The 12892-nt window shown below is 38.8% G+C and overlaps 1 protein-coding gene and 1 pseudogene across 1 annotated transcript; both read right to left on the bottom strand.

Moving 5' to 3' along the window:
• Positions 1-208: 208 nt before the first annotated feature.
• Positions 209-1623, bottom strand: LOC106323992. The gene is made up of 3 exons (XM_013762024.1): positions 1482-1623; positions 488-1163; positions 209-323 (listed from the first exon to the last, which is right to left on the bottom strand). Exons 1-3 carry the CDS (start codon positions 1621-1623, stop codon positions 209-211), a joined length of 933 nt encoding a protein of 310 aa, XP_013617478.1.
• A 7255-nt stretch (positions 1624-8878) lies between these two features.
• Positions 8879-12575, bottom strand: LOC106323051 (annotated as a pseudogene).
• Positions 12576-12892: the final 317 nt, after the last annotated feature.

Raw genomic sequence — 12892 nt, forward strand, 5'->3', positions numbered from 1 at the left:
ATGGGAACAGAAGGACGAATATGGTGTCTACAGAGATGAGTCTGGATATGCAAGGAGCGTAGCTGGTGAGATGATCCATGTTACCAAGGACAACATCAGAAAAATTCTGGAGAGACCATCCCTATTTGAAGAGAGTCACTTATGTCTTCCAGAATATGCCACTTCTTTCACACCTACAAAACTGGCACCAAAGATCTACACCAGAGATCTACCTGCGATCTTCCGGGAGGATGTCGGCTTCCAGGTACTGGACTAGGGGGTCATCCATGTTTCGCCTTCTTTGACGGTGGAGACCTCCTCTGACGGAGGTTCCTCCAGGGTGGCTGGCCATTAAAGCACAAGCAAGGGGATACTCATCTGGCTATTCGTTTCTAGGGCGGACCCTAGATTAGCCAGGGCATCGGCTTGCGAGTTTTGTTCCCGGGGGATTTGAGTGAGCTTGCAGCTCTTGAACTTCTTGATAATTCGCTGGGCGACCGCCAGATACTGGATCATGCTGTCATCTTTTGCTTGGTACTCTCCATGTACCGGGTTGATTATCAGCTGGGAATCGCCGAAGACCTGGATGTTCTCTGCCCCCATTTGGTGGGCGAGGGTTAGACCTGCTATTAGGGCCTCATACTCACTTTCGTTGTTGGTTGCTTTGAAGTTGCATCTTACGGCCCTTGAGGCTTTGTTCCCCATTGGCGAGGTAAGCACTATTCCCACTCCAACTTCTCTGACGTTACTGGATCCATCAACGTGCAGGATCCATTCTCCCTCTTCCTTAGTTTCGCCTCGGAGGCGTACCTCCTGCTCCAAAGCTGGGAGCATGGCAGGGCGTTGTTCAGCCACGAAGTCCTCTAGGACCAGTGACTTTATAGCCGTGGCAGGTCGAAATATTACATCGTACTCCCCTAGTTCCACAGCCAATTTGGCTAGGCGTCCGGAAACTTCTGGTTTGTGGACGACAAAGTTTACAGGGAAGGAAGTAACAACCACGATTGGATGAGCCTGGAAGTAGGGTCGGAGCTTGCGAGCGGTGACTATCAGGGCTAAGGCCAGCTTCTCTAGATGGCTATAGCGGGTTTCCGCGTCCAAGAGAGCCTTACTTACGTAATAGATTGGTAGCTGCTTGTTTCCCTCCTCGCGGACTAGGACGGTGCTCACGGCGTGTTCGGAGACTGCTAGATATAGCAGCAGGACTTCATCGAGTAGTGGCTTGGATAGGAGAGGAGGAGTGGTGAGATACGACTTTAGCTCTTGGAGAGCGGATTCGCACTCTTCTGTCCATTGGAAGTCTCTTGGATTCTTGAGGATTCCAAAGAAGGCCTGAGATTTGTCGGAGAGTCTGGAGATGAACCTGCTCAAGGCCGCCATCCTTCTCGTTAGCTTTTGAACCTCCTTGACGTTCTTCGCGGAAGGGATTGAGTGAATGGCCCTGATTTGCTCCGGGTTGGCCTCGATGCCCCGGTGGGTTACAATGTACCCCAGGAACTTGCCAGAGCTGACCCCGAATGAGCATTTGGCTGGATTGAGCTTCATGTTGTACTTCCGGAAGGTGGATAAGGCCTGCTGTAGGTGAGATATTTGGTCCTCCGCCTCTAGGGACTTGACCAGCATGTCGTTGATGTAGAACTCCATAGTTTGCTCGATTTGATCTGCAAACATCATGTTTACCAGCCGTTGGTAAGTTGATCCCGCGTTCTTTAGGCCGAAGGGTATAACCTTGTAGCAGTAGATCCCTCTGGGCGTCATGAAGGAGGTTTTCTCCTGGTCTTCCGGGTGCATAAGTATTTGATTATAGCCTGAGAACGCGTCCATGAAGCTCATCAACTGATGCCCCGCGGTGGCGTCCACCAGCTTGTCGATATAAGGCAGCGGGAAGGGGTCCTTTGGACAGGAATTGTTGAGGTCCGTGAAGTCGATACAGACTCTCCACTTCCCGTTCTTTTTGTTGACCACGACGACGTTGGCTAGACATTCTGGATATTGCACCTCACGAATGAACCCCGTGCCGAGCAGGCTCTGGACTTCATCGTTGATGATTGCGTCTCTTTCGGGAGCAAACTTCCTTCTCTTTTGTCTCAATCAGAAATTTTCTCGTCTCCGCAGGATTGATCCGAGGGAATTTTGAGCAGCTCTTTCGAAGTAAGCTTAGGTGACAAATATCGAGAATTCTCTGAATATGTTACTGTAGAATCGACGCTTGAATTTTTACAAAATTTTAGGTTTCAGAAAACGTTTTAGCAGTGAGGGATATGATCTCCCATTTCGCTTAGTTTTAGTCTTCGTCAAGCGTTTATGGTTTTGAGTGGTTCAATAGAAGTCAACTTCGTTTATCTGAAAGTTGTTCGGAAGAAGCATGGCAGTGAGGGAATAGAAATCCGATTTGCCGTGCTTCTATTTCCCTAGAGTGTCTTCGCGATTTTAAGGAGAGCAAGGTTATTTTTCCGAAAGGTTTTGGGAGAATGTTTTTGGTCAAACCCTCACGCGTTGAGATGCCTTCAACTCGGTAATCAAACAAATTCTACGGGGTTTGATAGTAATATCGTTGCCCTTTCTGTTTAGACAGAGAAATCGCGATCTCGCTTTTGTGCTCTTCCTGTGGCGAAAAGTCGCGAATAGGTTTTCGATCTTCTCGAGCACTGCGGCGTTTGCGTGAGCGTTGCCATTGGAACAGTCGCTGCTGGAGTTGTTTTACCAGTGTGTTTGCAATCTGCGAATTTGTCTTTCATATTTTCAGATATCGTTTTGATCAAGAGTTTTGCGGCCGTGGGTTAGAGTAATCCATCCCCCCCCCCCTCCTTCTAGCGCCAAACTGTGGGAACCAAAATTCACACCATCGATTTTCCGTAAAATAAGTGATATACCATGGATTTTACCTGTTTTTAGCCATGGTATATAGATGTTTTAGAGACTATTAATTATATGTGTTTGTAGTATGTTTTAGAGTGTTTTCAGGTTCAGGTACGTTATGGAGAACTTTGGTGATTATGGAGCTTTTTGAGGTGCAGAACTGCACAGACGTGTCAAATATTTAGCTATGGATGGAGACTTTCCCACGGTGGCAAGAGAGAGATTTTCGTTAGCTTTAAAATGCCACCAGTTTGAGGTCAATCCAACGGTTAGATCAGAAGTTAGGCCCGTTTTACTGAAGAGTGGTCAGTCTGTCTCTCTCGAGAGAGCTGTCGAGGAGATGAAGGAATGTCGATCGATGGTGCACCCTTGGTGTCGAACCCCCGTGATGCCAGAATGCGGGCCGTGTATATTTCAAGACCGACTTAAGCCCAGAAGCAACCACAAATTACCAGAATATCCATGGACGACCTAAAACCCTATTTATGTGTGTTTCTAAGCCATTGTTGATGGCTATGCTTTATTCTATTAATTGTTCTTAGTTTTAGGTTAGGAGAGAAGAGAGGAACTCCTTCAGATTCCTCTTGGAGCTACATTGGCTTTTGTTTTATTATCTATTCTTTTGCATCTATTCATCTATGATTTCTGTGACAACTATCATGTCTGAGTAGATCCACCTACAAGGTTTAGGAATTTTCTAGGGTTTTTGAATGATCTTATGAATTATAGGATTGTTAGGTTAACTATAGATCTTACAGTTAGGTTAACTATAGATCTTACACCAGGGTGGCTTGTAATACTAGGATCTAGAGTAGTTGGAATAACACGAGAGTGTGACTATTTACTTGAACCTAGAATCATAGGACAATTGAGGAGACACGAGAGTGAAATCAATTAGATACCTAGGCACATACGAGAGTTGGTCTAGGAATTTAGTTGAACATTATCGATCTGAGCGTTAATGCTTGTCTGAGGAAGCATTGATAGACGCTAACTCAATAGCATTGATCGACGCTCATTCCTTGTTCGCATGCGAAAGCTGGAACAAAGACTTAGTCAATAGATTAGACTCACAACGAGAGCTGGAAGTCTTTTGTATTAGATATCAAGTTCTAGGATCATTCCTAGCATCTATAGATAGAGTCATAATAACCTGGTTGAAACCCTAAGTCTAGTAAATCATTCTTCCATCAAACAACTTATCAATTTACTGAACAACTACCTTGTTCACTCTGTTCTACTCATTACTGCTTTATAATCTATTAGCCTAACTTAATCAATAACTATTTAGATCTAGTGTGTGCAGTAGCTCCCTGTGAATTCGATCCCTAAGTGTTACAACTCTGCCTCTTATTTGAGAGAGTAAAAATCACTCCTTAGGGTAATTTGAGTGATATCAATAAGGAAAGTTAGTAAAACCCTAAATTTCCAAAGGTCTGGATTCTCTGCTAGAGCCAGCGATAAGTGACAAAATAAATGCGAAAAATATGGAAAGATAACAAAACGAATTTAGAAAACAATACATCTTTATTTCGAATCTGCGTATGAGCGCTCCAGAGACAAAACCATACAGGAGGCTTGTCTGGAAATGTGATTACAAAGGATATCGTATAACATAAGCAATAGAATGAGACTAAGTTTGCTTGCACTACCACCTATGTTGAGAGAAAACTATGTGGCTGCAACTCGCTTAGCAATAGACGAAAAAGACGAAAAGATTTTGTTAAGATTTGGGACTGGACCTTATTAAAGGCTGCCTACGTACCCCTTTCGAGGATTAAGTCGAACGTAGTTCAATTAGAAATATTTGAACAAGAGATCAAACTGCCTGGGCGAGTTCCTCTAGTATGAGTGCAAGTCGTAGAAACCGAGCTTGTCGAGAATAAAGCCTAAGGTTTCTAAGTGCAGAGTTCTGTCTAGAAGAATTATTGTTTTGCTCCTCGCCTTGGCTCTTCCTTATATATATGCCTCCAAGGTCGGCCATCTTTACCGATTCGAGTTTATCTCTTTGCGAAGTTTTCCTTATCTTCTCAAAATTCATGTTTATCTTGGAAACTTCACATTTATCCTCTTTTCCATGTATCTTCATTATGTGCACTTAGGTATGTAGTGTAGCAGCCTGAAGCGTCCTGGAGAAGCATGCAGCGTCAAGAAGCATCCTAAAGCAGCCTGCAGCGTCAAGAAGCATCCTGATACACTCCATTAGCGTCTGTCCCTCGGGCCGGCCCGTCAAGGATTGTGCATTTGGCGGGGCGAGATTGGGCCGACCTTTTGGAGACCGCAGCCCGCGCGGGCCTGACTCGCCGTAACCTGCATGAAGACGAGCCCGCTGCAGTACGGGACGGGACGGGACGGACCAACCTTTTTGACATTCCTATTTTTATCCCTCTCTCTCTCTCTTTTTATTTGGATGCATTATCGACTCTTTATTTACTTTGTTTTCCGGTGGGAAAAATATGGAGACTAACCACACGCTCTTTGTTTAAAAGTTGTGTTGACCACATTGTGATATGTCTCCACTTTTTGTTTGAAACCGTTTAGTCTCCACTTTGATTGATAATTCTCCACGCTTAAATGATAGAAAAGAATTTGTCACTTATATACATAAGATAGTTATGCAGATTTTCTAGAGTGTAGTTTGAAAATGATTGAACACCCAACGTAAATGGTTTCAACAAAAATTTCAAAAGGGTCAATCTTGAGAAAAGAGATTTTCTAGACTAATAAAAGAGCAAAAAATGTCAAAAAGTAACACAAAGTAGAAAGATAATTTCAGTCAGATGACAAATCTAAAACATTCTTCAAAGAAGGCTAGGGAAAAGTACTTTACAAGGCTTGAAGAAAATAACCTACTCATACTAACTTTATATTTCTATTAGAGAAAAATAACTAACTATTGGGCCTTAACAAGAAATTATGAATACATAAGTCGTGTCCCAAAATGTTAAAAACAAAAAGTAACCTACACATTAGATTGCATTAAGTTTTTTTTTTAAACCTGGTAGGGGAGGATACTTGCAGAAGAGGTTTAAATTCTCATATACTCAGTGTCGCTACAAGTAATGATGAGAATCGTTGGAAAATTTTTCTGAAAGACAAATCAGTATAAAAAGTTTTGATTGAGTGTGGAAACCGAAATTCACACCGTCAATTTTCCGTAAAATAAAGAAAGTTAGGAAAACTCTAAATTTCTAGAGGTCCGAATTTTCTGCGAGAGCCGACGACAAGTGACCAGATAAATGCGGAAAATATGGAAATATAACAAAACTAATTTAGCAAACAATAGATCTTTATTTCGAATTTGCTTATGAGCGTTCCAAAGACAAAGGATATCGTGTAACACAAGAAATAGAACGAGACTAATTGCTAGCACTACCACCTATGTCGAGAGAAACCTATGTGGCTGCAACTCGCTTAGCAATAGACGAAAAAGACGAAAAGATTTTGTTAAGATTTGGGGCTGGACCTTATTAAAGGCTGCCTATGTACCCCTTTCGAGGATCAAGTCGAACGTAGTTTAATTAGAAAGATTTGAACAAGAGATCGAAATGCATGGGTGAGTTTGTTCTAGTATGAGTGCAAGTCATAGAAACCGAGCTTGTCGAGAATAAAGCCTAAGGTTTCTAAGTTCAGAGAGTTATGGAGTCTAAAAGAATTATTCTTTTGCTCATGTCCTTGGCTCTTCCTTATATCTGCCTCCAAGGTCGGCCATCTTTCCCGATTCGAGTTTATTTCTTTGCCGAAGTTTTCCTTATCTTCTCATGATTCATGTTTATTTTCGAAACTTCACATTTATCCTCTTTTCCATTTATCCTTATCAGAATCGAGTTAAACCGTCACTAAATTTGGTCTATTCTCGCGTTAAACCATAAGTGGTCTTTCATCAATGTTTTAGGCCGTTTGAGGCCGTTTTATGACTTATGCATTTTTACGATTATTCTCGGATATATCGTCGAGTTGTCCGATGTCCATTTTCTATGTCGCTGGTCTTACGAACTGAACCAAGTAAATTCAATAAGTCAAGGATACGATGGTGTTTAAGTCAGCCCATATCATCTTGATGCTTTGACTTGAACTTTTACGAGAAAACATGTGTTGTTTGTTTTCTTTGTAAAATTGCATCGGAAACTCCGATTGGTACGAAACGAAAGACATTTCGATCGAGACTCAAAGAAGAACAAAATGGGATCGCCATATGGCGATCAGGGAGCTGTATATGGCGTGGGAGCTTTGTGGCTACCAATTGCTGTGCGGTTTATTTTCTTCGTAAAATCTCATCGGAAACTCCGATTGGGACGAAACGAAAGACATTTTGATCGAGACTCGAAGCAAAACAATATGGGGTCGCCTTATGGCGACCTGGAAGCTGTATATGGCGACCTGGGAGCTATATTTGGCGATCTAGGAGTTGTGTGGCGACTAAGAGTTGTGTTGCTTGTTTTCTTTCTAAAATCTCATCAGAAACTCAGATTGGGACGAAACGAAAGACAGTTCAGTCGAGGCCTAAAACAGGAGGGCCGGGAAGGGATCATGCTGGTCGCCATATGGCGAGCCGGGCTTGCATCAGACCGGTCGCCATATGGCGACCCGAGCTTGCATGGAGCCGGTCGCCATATGGCGACCCAGGCTTGTATCAGGCCGGTCATCATATGGTGAGCCGAGCATGTATCAGGCCAGTCCCCATATGGCGACCTGGGCTGACATTATCTCGGTTGCCATATGGCGACCTGGGCTTGCATCAAGCCGGTCGTCATATGGAAACCCGAGCTTGCATCAGGCCGGTCGCAATATGGCAACATGGGCTGACGTCATCTCGGTCGCCATATGGCGACCTGGTTTGGTAATATCCCGGTCGCCATATGGCGACCTGGGCTGATGTCATCTCGGTCTCCATATGGCGACCTGGGCTGATGTCATCTCGGTCTCTATTTGGCGACCTGGTTTGGTAGTGTCCTGGTCGCCATATGGCGACCTGGGTTGGTGAAATTCAGGTCGCCATATACTGACCCAATCCCGGGGTGCCTCAATCGACTTTGTCAGGAATTTCTTATTCGGTTCGCTTCTGAAAGGTTTTTCAAGAAGATTTTCCCAGAGTGGTGATCTTAGACGTTGATTTCGAGATTGCCGAAAAAATATTTCCAGAACTTGTGGTACAACCTTTTCATTAAATTTGATACGTAAGTTATGTTTCGAGAATCATTTTCCGGGGACTTTCAGGCACGATTTTGACCCCAACATTGAGTTAAATTGATTAAATCAAAATCAGTAAATAAAAAAGTTCATATCAAATCAATTAAAGTACGAACCCATGACCTGGATTTTAAAATAACGTTTGGCGCTCAATGGTGATGAGCTTTGTGCCTTTCACCATGCAGACGTCTTTAAAAAGACGTTAGATTTGTATACAACACGGAAGAGAGATTAACATAATAAACATGAAAACAACAAGAACTTTAGAGAGAGATTAAAATAATAAACATGCACACAACATAGAACTTTAGAGAGAGTTTACTTTATTAAGAAACGACCAATGTCTTTTTGGTACAGGATCAAAGTTTTTTTTTGTTCATTCAGTGACCAAAGCTACGATCTTTAGTATTCCTTTGTTAAAAGTTAGAATAGAGAACAGAAAATAAAAATACAAACAATTTGAATCATCTGTAGTTAAACTAAAACTATAGTTAAAAGAAAGCAAAATAATAATCTTCTATTAAAATTTCAATAATTAAATAAATTGTATTATTTGTTCATTTGTTTATCCACCCATTGAGCAGGGCCTATCATAGTTTTAATATAAACATTTGTTGCTGAAAAAGAAGAAGTATATTTTATATATTTATTTAAGTTTTTGCCTTTTAGTTTCTAAATCACATATATGAACCGATCGAATTAAATTGATCCAAATTTGGCGCAACAACATATTGATTAACAAACAAATTTATAACTCAGAAAAGTTATAACTCAACGATCCTCTTTATTCGGTCAGATTTCCGTAGTAATCTAAAGCTTCCATTTCTAGGGAAAAAGAGTTGTATGAAATGTTGAATATTTGTGGTTCAGTCAAAACATCTCGTAAATACAATATACAAAAGCAGGGAGTAAACACAAAGCAGGGAGTATCCGTTTTAGATGACACATACAATATATCAATCTGAAAACAACATTTTTGATTAACTAAACTTAACGAGAACTCAACTCCGTGAAGACATTGCTCATTGACATTGTACAATCTTCAGATGGTGATTTAATCATTGTGAAAGCAGGAGCCCTAGGTAAAGCAATGGTGATATTCTCACTGCCAAGCCAAACCATTACAGAGCTCATGGTTGGTCTCTTTGTTGCATTCTCTTGAACACACAACAAACCAATTTGGATCAACTTAACGATCTCATTACTCGAATTCTCAACCAAGAAAGGATCAATTATAATCTCTGGCCTTCCTTCAGCCCATCTCTTCCATGTCTGAAAACAAATAAGTAAATAAATATATGTATCTAATAAATATATATAAAGTAAAACTATAAATTAATAATATTGAAAGAGTAAAATATTATTTGTTTATAGAGTAACTAATTTAAAGAAAAATTTATTATCTATAAAATATTTTTTATTAAAAAAAAGAAAATATATGTTTTCACAATATTATACTCATTGATCAAACTTTATAAACTTGGGTTTTGTCTCTTTGTTCTTAAACTATTTATTTTTTTTAGAATACTAGAGATATGTATCTTAGAAAATGTATGAATTTTTAATTCAACTCTACAAATAACACTAACATGTTTTGTAATAACTAGGTGATTCTCTCGTGATGATGCACATGATTAAATATTTACAAAATAATTAAATCATAATAATTGGTAAATGTTTGATTTCGTTGCTTATAATTTTTAAGTAGTTTTATACTTTATTTCAATGATAAAGAAGATCATATTAGTCATCATTATGTTCTCATTTAGGGATATGAATTTATATGTTTATTTATAAGTTTCAAGTCACTATAATTTATATTATCAAAAAATAAATTTGTAATAAATATAATTATTCTCCCATCTTAATTAGAAAAATATAAAGTAAGAAAAAATAAAATTCGTTTGTATTTATAAAATATACATATATATATATATTAAAATATATTTTTTACTTTTATATTGTATTCTAAAAATTAATTTAAAATTTAAATGATAGAAATCTATTTTTAGTAATGACCATTGGGTATAATCTTTAATTCATCAAAGGTAATCTTGTAATTGAATTTTGTGAAAATTAATATGACTGTGAAAAGTAGGAAACTAGATTCTCAAATAATATTATAGAGATAACAAAAATAGAGATAAATTTCATTTTATAGAAAAAATAACAATATAATTTCTTACTTATGTTTATACAAATTTATATAGTTTTATATGAAAATTTATATAAAATTCATAAGAAAAATTATAATTTATGATAATGGGATTATTTATTTATGTATGATCGTTTAATATTTATTATCTTATAATCTTATCAATTGATCATCACCAAATAAATTTATTAGTTTACTGTATTTATTAGTTTGTTGAATAGTAATTTATAAAGTTTCTAATTACATTCTTACTTTCCACATAAGTTTGAAGATAAGAAAAAGGAATAACCAAGAAGACTGATTTGTAAAGAAACTTACAAAAGATGCAATTCCTTCACCTTCAAAGCTATTATTTCTTTTACCACTTATTATCTCTAGAAGCACAACACCGAAGCTATATACATCAGATTTAGCTGAGATTTCCCCGAAATTCATGTATTCCGGAGCCATATATCCACTGCATATATACAACTAATATCGTAAATTGATGGTGATCATATTTATGTGTCTTCAAAGTTGATTGATATGTTCTTACCGGGTTCCAGCTATTCGCTTTGTTTCAGCTCTTGTCTCATCAGTGTCGAACAGCCTTGCTGTCCCAAAGTCTGCAACCTTAGGGTTCATCTCTACGTCTAAAAGGATGTTGCTAGCCTTCAAATCTCGGTGAATAATCTTTAGCTGAGAGTCTTCATGGAGATAAACAAGACCTCGAGCAACACCTTCTATAATTTTGAATCTCACCTCCCATGTAAGAAGCTTACGCTTCTCTTCATCTGCAGAATTTCAGTGAAGGATATATATGGGTAACTTTAGAGTTTATAAAAACTATAAGAATGTAGCTGCGTTTCGAAGTCCCACCGAAGATGAAGTGGTCAAGACTTGAGTTGGGGACAAATTCATAGACAAGAATCTCTTCATCTCTTTCATTACAGAAACCAAGAAGCTTAACCAGATTCTTATGTTGGAGTCTTGTCAAGAGTGAAACCTCATTCTTAAACTCCATACCTCCTTCTAAACCTCTTAATAATCGTTTCACCGCTATCTCTCTCCCGTTTATTAATATCCCCTGAAACCGGTTTTGAAGATTTGTTACTCATCCAAGACCAAGATCTAAATAATTAATTATTTTGAAAATGTTATAAATACCTTATGGACGGTACCAAATCCACCTTGGCCAAGCTTATTTTCAGATGAAAAATCACTGGTTGCCGTTATGATAATACCAAGATCAAACCGGAACATAAATTGACCATCCGCATCGGAGTACTCTGCACTACCAACTAAAAAACGAAATAGGTCTTACAATCAACATTTGATGCAAGAAACATGGTACACACACTTACCATTGATTCCGTTCTTGGATTTTCTCCTCGGACCATAAAATTTGATGAGACCAATAAACACCAAAAGATTAATGAAACAAGGCACAACTATCGTGATAATTCCACCATACCTAATGCTTCTTCCTGAAAATTATTAACAATTTTTTTTTTAATCCCTCTTATCATTTTTCATATTGAAACAATACTCTTAACTCATCTGTTTTTACCTTTCTTGTCATTTGTAGGTGGCTGAGCCTGCGACTTAACTCGAGGAGGTGCATGAAATATTGTTATATTATCAAAAGCACTACGGAAAGAATATAGATCCCACCTGAAAACACAACTCGGACGACTAACCTCGCCTCCTTGGCTTCCCCAATACATTGCTTTAAAATATACCACGCATTTTTCCAAACATGTCATGCACTCTCGAGAAGTTATGTCGGGCATGCATTGCATCAACATGTATACATTTGGAAATTCCGTGAACTCGGCTTTTACAGCACCGAAGTACTGAAGTAGCGAGGAAGTATTAGAATCCGTGGCAACCTTGATAGTCCGATTAACTGTTGCTTCCCACTGTTTACTGAAAAGGTCATGTTCTTGGATGGTTCGATACTGTTTGGATTTGGGTGAATGTCAGCAGGTCGAAGCTCGAGTTTCTGGAAAGCTGCTTGGTTTGAGGAACGTACAAGACAAGAAACATGGTCGTCTACAACGTCTTTGTCCCACTGGAACGAATCCATGTGATATGGACACTCTTTCTGTATATCCTGAATCACTTTTTGGACACAACTAATACAAGCTTTCTCAGCGCCTCTTGCACAGAAGACAAGAGCTTGAACTTTGTTGGGATTTTGGCCGAGTGAATCGTTGTAGAGTCCACCGTTGGCAACGACTTTTGAAGCAAGAGTAGAGAAGAGATTGTTACGGTTCTGAGCGTAGGTGCTGTTACTGTTGAATAAGCTTCCGGCACACCCGACGGCATGAACGAGTTCAAGGTTTAAAAGGACAAGAAGAAGAAAAGAAGCCAGGAAAATCATCGAAGCAAAGCATTTCTCCATTTTTAGATAGATATTTTTCTTTTATTTGTACCCTTCCTTATGTACGCTATTTATAAGGTAATTCTCTCAAATAGTTTTTTATAATTTTTTTGTTACAATTATACCATTCAAAAACGAAAATGACTAAAATAGTCCATTTTTATTTTGAAATTTTTGATATTTATTTTTTACTTTTTAAAATTTGAAACCGTATCCCCGAAACCCTACCTCTTAACTCTAAATCATAAGTCTATATTAGTTAACCCTATGGTAAAAATATACTTTTACCATTTAATAAAATTCTTTTGATCATTTTTTTCATTGAAAATTATTTTTGTAACAAA

Source organism: Brassica oleracea, chromosome C2, assembly GCF_000695525.1.
Source record: "Brassica oleracea var. oleracea cultivar TO1000 chromosome C2, BOL, whole genome shotgun sequence".
NCBI lineage: Eukaryota > Viridiplantae > Streptophyta > Magnoliopsida > Brassicales > Brassicaceae > Brassica > Brassica oleracea.